Raw genomic sequence first — 8,796 nt, forward strand, 5'->3', positions numbered from 1 at the left:
TTAAACTAGTATATACTGTACGCGGAGATCGCGGGATGTCCGGTCAGAGGGTCAAAGAATGAACCCTTTTAACTATCAGATATATTTCAAATTTAACACACACGTGTCTATATCCATCTGTGTCATTCACCCAAGTCGGAAGTAACGAATGAAAATGTCATTAACATATTTATTACACAACAAAATAACTTTGTACATAAACAAAGAATTCACACAGTCTATTATATACACGCATATGGGTTTGGTTCTCGTATATTTCTATGTATATCTCGACCATTAGGAGCACTAAATACGCTGAAAACACAGTGACACCTGTCCACGCGCGCTCCTTCGGGTTACTGTAGCTGAAGCGTGCACTTCGCTCCATTATCTATTATCCAAAATGAAGATGCAGGTACTTATTATATATTATTCTTCATCTATGGAAGAATTAGACTCGAACCGTTTTTGTCACATTTGCTTCTGTGTTTAGATTGCTCGTGTCTAAACTACGGCGCAGTATTATTAAATGTTGGCAGATAATCAAAGTATTTTTAGAGCCATACTTATCTATTCACGCACTTTTTGCTACGTGGATTTTAGTATACTCAGCGAAATAGGACACATTGAGAGTTACGTTTACCACAACAGCAATAGGGGTCAAATGCCTCTACCTCATTAAGAATTAAAGCTAAAAGCACATTTTTTTTTTGGTTATAATTCGAAGTGAAAAATAATCACTAGTAAAGTAATTTCTGAGATAAGAGCACTAAGTAGAGTTTTTTTTATCTTCTTGCCAAGTCTTTTGCGATGTAGGCAGTGAGAATGATGGTACATTTTGTTCTCTGCCCGTTTTCGTAACGCGTTCTCTGGAGACTCTTCGTCATCAGATGGGATACAATCTATCTAATCAATACTAGTAAGTATACTATCTATAAAGAGAGAAAAAATTGACTATAGTTTTTGAGTTTATGCATTACAAACAAATAATGTTTGTAATGCATAATTTCAAAAATTACTCAACCCATTATAAACGACTTATACATAGCGTTGGATATAAAGAAGGGTAAAGGACAAACCTGGTTCACGTAGTCCCCGCGTGTAGGTCTTTTGTACGCGTTCTCGTTCTCTCTTCTAAATATCCAACACTTGTGTTGATTTTGCTTAAGTACCACTGTATGTTGCGCGGAGATCGCGGCTGATTGATTAATTCGCAACTAATGGAGATTTTTCGTGATCTTAGCGGAACTTGATCAGCTCGACACGCAGTTGGATTATAGACTGATTTTGTCCATCTACCCCCCAATGTGATCCCAGATTTGATAGGAAATATGGATAGGTAAGGAGGGTAGAAGGATATTGCGTTCGGAAATGTTTAAAGCATATGATGAGATTATATATACCACATAGGCTGTATATTATTTTAGAAAATTATATCCATCCGTACGAAAAAGGGCCGCATATATTAGTTTAGTTTTAATCCGGTATCTGCTTCCTTTATTTATATAATGTCCTATCCACATACCCGCACTAATGTAGCATACCCTTTTTCAATCTTACATTTTTTTTATACAACTTAGAATGGCAAACAAGCTGACGGCCCAGCTGATGGAAAGTAGTAACCGTCGCCTATAGACATGAGCAGTACATCTTACATATTACAATATTTTCTTTTAAACCAACTTGCTCTCACACCACCGAGGTATTTATTTTTTAGTATCTTCCGGGATGAGTATTTTTCAATGCTAAATAGCTACTGTTTAATGAAACACACAAGTTAACTATTGTATCTAATTAATTTATTTGAACTATATAGTGAACACGATTGTCGACAAACAAAAATGAAAATGTGACACATTTGCTTCGTAAATGACCAAATATGACATATTTGCTTCATAACAGGACCAACTGTGACACATTTGCTTCGTAATGTGACAAATATGCTTTAATATGATAAAATGAGAACATTTGCATCGTGATGTGTTTGCTTCGTCTATGCATCGACTACAATGGGTGTGTCGATTTGTTTAGGCTCGGCGGGAAGTTCGAGACTGATGGGCTTGAGTTTTGCGTCATCTAAACTCCAGTCGAAGTTGATGCCGGTCACTTCAGCGATCCATTCGTGGTAGTGACCGGGACGGACGTACGCTGGAATGAAATGGCCCATTATTAATTGGGTTGCTGTCTCTTAGACTAATAAATAGGGGAAAGAATGACTTTTGGACGATTGTGGGTGCAAAATATTGCACCCAAAATATTGCAAAAAATTATTGGTAATAACCAATAATTTTTTTTCCAAATTCATCATCATCATATTAGCGTTTAATTGTAATTAACACTGCTGCACATAAGTCTCCCCCTTGGGGGGTTTGTCAGTAGTTGCCATGCTTGGTAGGCGGATTGGCAACCGCAGTTAGGCTTTAGAGATGTTTTAAGAGGGACACTGCTGCCCATGTTTCGGCCTCCCTTAGTCATCTCTCACGACATCCATAGGAAAGAAAGGGGTGGCCTATTCTATGCTGGGACCACACGGCCAATTGTATATTTGGAATGGCTAATAAGTCGAGGGTTAACCTGATGGAACGTGGTAACTAATGCCTATAGACATAAACAGCACCTTGGATTTAACAGTGTACACTATGGCGTACATATTAAATATTGCCATTTCTGAAGATTAAGATGTTATGCACCCTGTAATACCACTGTTATATCTCATCATTTAATCCGAAGTATAGTCATGTAGGTGGCTTGGTGGCAGAAAAGAAAATACATATTTTTTTTAGTAATAAAACCATAAATTAAACATTACCTGATGGGAACGGACTGTTGCAGCCGGCGGAGGAACCGAAGCTCACAATACCCACCATGGTGATCTGACCATCCTCGTCGACCACTGTGAGAGGACCACCGCTGTCGCCCTGGAGACAATAAATATATAATAATGAGCTAACCGATTTGACTTCAGCCTCACCTATCATCCCTTACTGGTACATCACTAGCGTAAATTAATAGAGCGTTAAATTACAAAAAAAAAATTATCTTGCCTGTAGTTGCCACACTTGGCAGGCGGATTGGCAACCGCAGTTTGGCTTACAGTAGTGTTTTAAGATGCTGCTGCCCTTCCTTTGACGATTAAGTTCCCTTAGTTGCCTCTTTTAAAAACCTCGGGAATGGATGGGGCGGCCTATGCTATGCTGGAACTACACGGCAAGGATGTCGATTGTCAAGAAAAAAATAATCTAGGTGTGGTATATTACTGGCCATCAAAATATGCTATTTATGTTTTTCTATTGATTTTCTATCTTCTTTTGTTTCTGCACTTCTGACATTCTTAGTCTTTCTTTATCTTCCTAGTCTTTCTTTCTTTATCACATCTTATCGCGGTTTCAGAGATGCTTTCTCCCACGAACACTCAGGTTATGGAATGAGCTCCTTGCCGAGGTTTTCCCGAAAGACTACAGCATGGGGTTCTTCAAAAGGGGGGTAAAGAGGTTTCTTCAGGGTCGGCAACGCGCGCGTAATACCTCTGGTATTGCAGGCGTTTATAGGCTACGGTAACCGCTTACCATCAGGTGGGCCGTATGCTTGTTTGCCACCTCAGTGGTATAAAAAATCTTATCAGTAGGAAAACACAAATGTTTTCATACAGATAAGATGTGATAAAAGAGAACTTCATAATCAAGCATTTTAATTGTTTACCCGTTTTTTTTAATAGGCTTATATTAGTTTACCTGGCAGGAAGATTGTGCGGTGTCATTGTAGTACTCAGCGCAGATGGTCCTGTCCTGCACGACGTTACCAGAGTACCAGGTGCGGCACTCCGCGTTGGAGATGCCTCTCAGGAATACCCAGCGGAGAACTTCTGACACTGTGCCACCTGTGTGATAGAATATTGATATGTTAAGCCCAATAAGGGTATGGAGGTATAACTTTTTAGACCTAAGGAATGGCAACGTATGACCACCACGTGTTTCATAGAAGAGTCTGTGATGCCCATCTGTTCATTTCATCACATATGATTGATCATATCAAACAGTGGTTTTACTTCTATTTATGATCAAGACTTATTAATATTGTTTATGGCAATCATTTCACTATTCTTCCTTTATTTTGATATGTGACTATAATATACGTTAAAATATAGACAAGTGTATCAAAGTAAAAAGTCAAAACCAAGTATAAAGCCAAAATAAATCTACATGCATATAATTTAAACCTTTATACCTTGCATTCCTTTCTTTTTCTTTAATTTTACTTACTCTTGATCTCTTAAAGAACTAATAGAAGAATTTGATCCTTCTAGCCGGCTTTAACCAGTATTGAAAATTGTTCAACTGAGTTGTTAGCTTATTTGCCATATTAAATTGTATAAATATATATTTACCGTTCCACGGGTCGTCAGTACGTCCGTAGCCACTGACAGTGAGCACCACTCCGGTGTAGTCCAGGTTGCGCTGGGCGCTGTTCTGAAGGCGGCATGGCTGCACGTAGGCTGCAAGAGATATTTACATTGTTTGCAGCTCCTTATGTATAAAACCAAAGATTTTAAGAGAGTGCCGAATGCTTCTACTCCCCCCTTCCAGATTTACTTGGTGCCCATGGTCATGTTTTGTGCAAAGACATGAGAGTAAACTATGCTCCTGTTTAAACGGCTAGTCCCATGACTGGAATATATTCCAGTTATAACTTTATATACGCCAAAACTGTATATATTGAGTTTTCAGTCTCTAAATTGTCAGAAGATTTTATTCTTTGTTCTTTATTGCACTTGTAAATTACATGTATATAATATAATATTGCATTTGTAAACGTTGTGAGTAAGGGTGGACTCTGACAGAGATCTCTTCCAGTCAACCCAATACAGTGAGAAAGCATGTCGTTTGCGATCTTAAATAATTTTGATGTAACAGGTGGGGTTACCATTCCATTGTCATCAATTACCTATTGAATTACGTTATGGAAGTAGTGGAATTAAAATGCAATATGGAAACTTACGGCCGTAAGGTATGGGGTTGTCGATTCCAATCAATGCAATGTCGTCAGTCTGGACGGGGCCGCCCACGATGTAAGCTGGGTGCAGATAAGCGCGCGTGCTCTCAATCAAGTACTGTGGCCGAGTCAGATTGGTCAGACCAGCGCGGATCACGAATGTGAAGCGGCTGAAATGAAAATGCTTTGTCAGTGATTGCATATTTTACAAATAGAAATCTAGAAATTGGTTCGAAAAACTATGATAAATGTCGAGCCTCTCATTTCTTTTTTGATGGATGAAAATGGTATGGTAACTTCGCCTGCGATAACGGTATACGCTGGCGGAGCACCAGTGAAGGGTGATCGATGAGAATGAAAACAGGCCAGTTAGCCCTTCATGATGAATTCATCAGGAATTAACCATGATAGTTTCCAGGGGGAACTCTCTATATTAACACGGTACATCAAGTTGTCAAGTAAGCTACAACTGGACACTTAAGCTTTTTTCAAGCGTATTTAATTTCAAATCCATCGATGCTTTCAAGCGACAAGTGAAAGTTTTTTTTTTTTTATACAACTTAGAATGGTAATCAAGCTGACTGCCTACCTGATGAAAAGTGGTAACCGTCGCCTATAGGCATGAGCAGTACCATGGACGTAACAGAGTATACTGTTTCGCCCATGATACCCCCATGCGTTGCCATTCCTGAGGACTCAGGTATTATTCCTCTGTACCCAGTAAATTCACGCCATATCCCACCCTTCAAACCGAAGATGAGATTAATTTCTTTCTATCTGATTGATTTTTTATTTGATAAATTGGCATTCTTTACCTATCTATTTATATAAATATTTATTTTATGTTATAGTTAATGATTTTATTTAAAAAAAATTGATAATAGGTACTTGTAATTATTTTCCTTAATGCTTTACTTTCTTAAATTATACAATACTATCATACCTACTTGTACAACAATTAGTTCATCACCCCAAGGTTGTCTTTCAAAGATCGCTCTCAGTAATAAGACCGCCTTACTGTACTTATACAACTGTATCGTTACATTTATTAATTGTCTTGCTTATTACCTATATTGTATAATGCAAATATAGTATACTCATTCATTCATTCAAAAAAAAGGAAGTTTTCGATTCATATTGATACAAGTCATAATCAATTGGAGTATTTTTGAATCTACAAAACCCACCAGTTCACGAGTATGACGGATGGGTCATAAAATATACAATACTAACTTGCTAGCGCAGTGGGCGGCAGTAATGACCCAATTGTTGTGAATAACGGAGCCCCCGCAGGAGGAGACGCCGCCGGCGCCGCTCACCATGCGCAGGCTCACCTGGTGGGGAATCTGGCCATCCTCAGCCTCCCATCCCGCCACGATGCGGGAGTTGGAGTTGGAAGCTGCGAGAAAAATATCATTGATTCATCCAAAATTTTAGTTATATTACTTTGGTAAATGTATCATTTCTGAGAGAGACTTTGTACAAAAGTCGATTGCTTGGGTACCTCTGTCCCTATCGTGTTTCTACCGTGAAGCAATTGTGTTTGCATGGCTGTGTTTCGGTTTGAAGGGCGGGATATGGCGTGAATTTACAGGGTACAGAGGAATAACACCCGAATCTTCAGGAATGGCAACGCATGGGGGGTATCACGGGCGAAACAGTATACTCTGTTATGTCCATGGCACTGCTCATGTCTATAGGCGACGGTTACCACTTTCTGTCAGGTGGGCCGTCGCCTTGTTTGCCATTCTAAGTTGTATAAAAAAAAAACTTTAGTTAGTTGTAGGACCGTAGACGCTATCGTTAATAAGGAGAGTATTCTAGAAGTTTCTACATACCGCTACGAACATCCTCGATGTAGGCAGGTTCGGCTGGCTGACGTATTGGCTCGCCCTGAAAGGTATTAATTTATTTTAATTAACACATAATCTATCGAATTATGTTATCTATAATCTATAAGGTCGCCGGATTAATTGTCTGTAGATAATTAAATAATTACACTACTTATAATTGATATCTGTCAATGAGTAAACATTTATCTGATTTAGGCAAATCCGCAAAGACCTCTTGGGTGGAACACCTACTTTTACAAAGAATTCCATAAATGTAGGTAAAGCAAAGCGTGTAAAATATTATTGTCAGAAACTTTTATAGTTTACTAGAAATAGATAGATAGATACTCTTTATTGTTTCCTCCAAAAGATTACAATAGTAAACTTATTATAAATATAAACAATTACAAGAAATAATCACAGTGAGAAAACAATGGGCGACCTTATCGCTAAGAGCGATCTCTTCCAGGCAACCTTTGGATGGAGAGGAGCAATTATAAACAGTTCGATCGGAGGCACGATATAAAATCTGTCATCGTTGAGTGCATATGGAGTTACATCCAATTATGTAAATTAAATAGTTATTCAATTTGCGGGACTTGTGTGACTCATTCAATTAGACATGCAATAGACATAATAACAATTTGTACGTTTGTTTTGTTACGGTATTGTAACACGCATTGGATTCGAATAATAATAAGTACATCACGGGGGGAAAGGGATTGTTAGTAATGGAGACTAAAAATCCCATTGCTAGCAATATACCCAACCAGGTCAACATCCTCGCGGTTCTCCCTGGAAACTGTCATGGTTAATTCCTGATGAATTCATCATGATGGGCTAACTGGCCTGTTTTCATTCTCATCTATCACCCTTCACTGGTGCTCCGCCAGCGTATCCCGTTAGCGCAGGCGGGGTTACCATACCCATTTTTACACATAAAAAAAATAAAATATACGAGTACATGCATCAATATTAGACTAACTTCGACTAACTCATGTGAATCGATACATACAGCATCCTATATTCTAAGTTAGGATATGACCTATTCGTGAAGAAAATTTTATTCAAATCTGTACAGTAGTTTTTGCGTGAAAGAGTAACAATCATACATACATACATATCTGTCACGCCTGTCTCCCATTAGGGTAGGCAGAAACAATGGAACACCAAATGCTTCGATTCAAACAAACCTCTTTCGCTTCCTCCACATTCATCAATCTTTTCATACACGCTCGCCGGTTACGGGTACTTTTAATTTGGCCCTTCCTCAGCACGTCGCCTATTTGGTCGACAAACGTCCGTCTAGGGCGGCCAGTAGCAAAGTAATGCCAGTAGCGTCTAGTGACAAACATGTATCCATTTATTTCGCTTTTATAATACAAATAGTATTAACTCACCTGGACATATCCCAGGGCTAGTAGGAGACCGACCACGTACAAGTGTTGCATATTTCACAGTTCACCGTAGACTGACAAGTGAATTCCACATTACAGTATTAGTAATTAATAAGGATTATAGCAGACGGACATAATCTTAGCGTGAACATTATCAGGTATTATGGAGAAGAACCAATTAATAATGATTATCAAGATTACTGACGACGTGAATGTCCAAGATAGGGCCAAATCATTCCCGGTAGGTATTACGTTATCCATTATAATATTTAATTCATTCAAGCTGCCTTTAGCTGAGTTTAAAGTGAAGAAGATAAATAAATTGCAATTGTGTGGGGAATGGGATTGTTAGTAATGGAGACTGAGAATCCCATTGCTAGCAATATACCCAACCAGGTCGACCTCCTCGCGGTTCCCCCTGGAAACTGTCATGGTTAATTCCTGATGAATTCATCATGATGTGCTAACTGGCCTGTTTTCATTCTCATCTATCACCCTTCACTGGTGCTCCGCCAGCGTATCTCGTTAGCGCAGGCGGGGTTACCATACCATTTTCACCCATCAAAAAAAAATATACGAGTACATGCATCGTTGTCAAT

At 38.8% G+C, this 8,796-nt stretch overlaps 1 protein-coding gene across 1 annotated transcript; it reads right to left on the reverse strand.

The window, feature by feature from the left end:
* Nucleotides 1-1,783: 1,783 nt before the first annotated feature.
* LOC128201928 (trypsin 3A1-like) lies at nucleotides 1,784-8,341 on the reverse strand. Its single transcript, XM_052900352.1, has 8 exons — nucleotides 8,201-8,341; nucleotides 6,807-6,861; nucleotides 6,202-6,367; nucleotides 4,975-5,138; nucleotides 4,364-4,471; nucleotides 3,711-3,856; nucleotides 2,789-2,897; nucleotides 1,784-2,127 (listed from the first exon to the last, which is right to left on the reverse strand). Exons 1-8 carry the CDS (start codon nucleotides 8,249-8,251, stop codon nucleotides 1,973-1,975), a joined length of 954 nt encoding a protein of 317 aa, XP_052756312.1. The 5' UTR covers nucleotides 8,252-8,341; the 3' UTR covers nucleotides 1,784-1,972.
* Between the last annotated feature and the right edge of the window lie 455 nt (nucleotides 8,342-8,796).

The sequence above is a fragment of the Galleria mellonella genome, unplaced genomic scaffold (genome assembly GCF_026898425.1).
Source record: "Galleria mellonella isolate WM207_F2 unplaced genomic scaffold, CSIRO_AGI_GalMel_v1 utg6432, whole genome shotgun sequence".
NCBI lineage: Eukaryota > Metazoa > Arthropoda > Insecta > Lepidoptera > Pyralidae > Galleria > Galleria mellonella.

What these genes read in the sequence shown, in the direction of transcription:
- LOC128201928 (XM_052900352.1), bottom strand. Translation starts at nt 8,251, where the DNA reads ATGCAACACTTGTACGTGGTCGGTCTCCTACTAGCCCTGGGATATGTC. An exon ending in TAGCCCTGGGATATGTCCAG is followed by an intron (nt 6,862 to 8,200) that starts GTGAGTTAATAC and finishes AATACCTTTCAG; the next exon opens with GGCGAGCCAATACGTCAGCC. An exon ending in GCCGCCCACTGCGCTAGCAA is followed by an intron (nt 5,139 to 6,201) that starts GTTAGTATTGTA and finishes TTTTCATTTCAG; the next exon opens with CCGCTTCACATTCGTGATCC.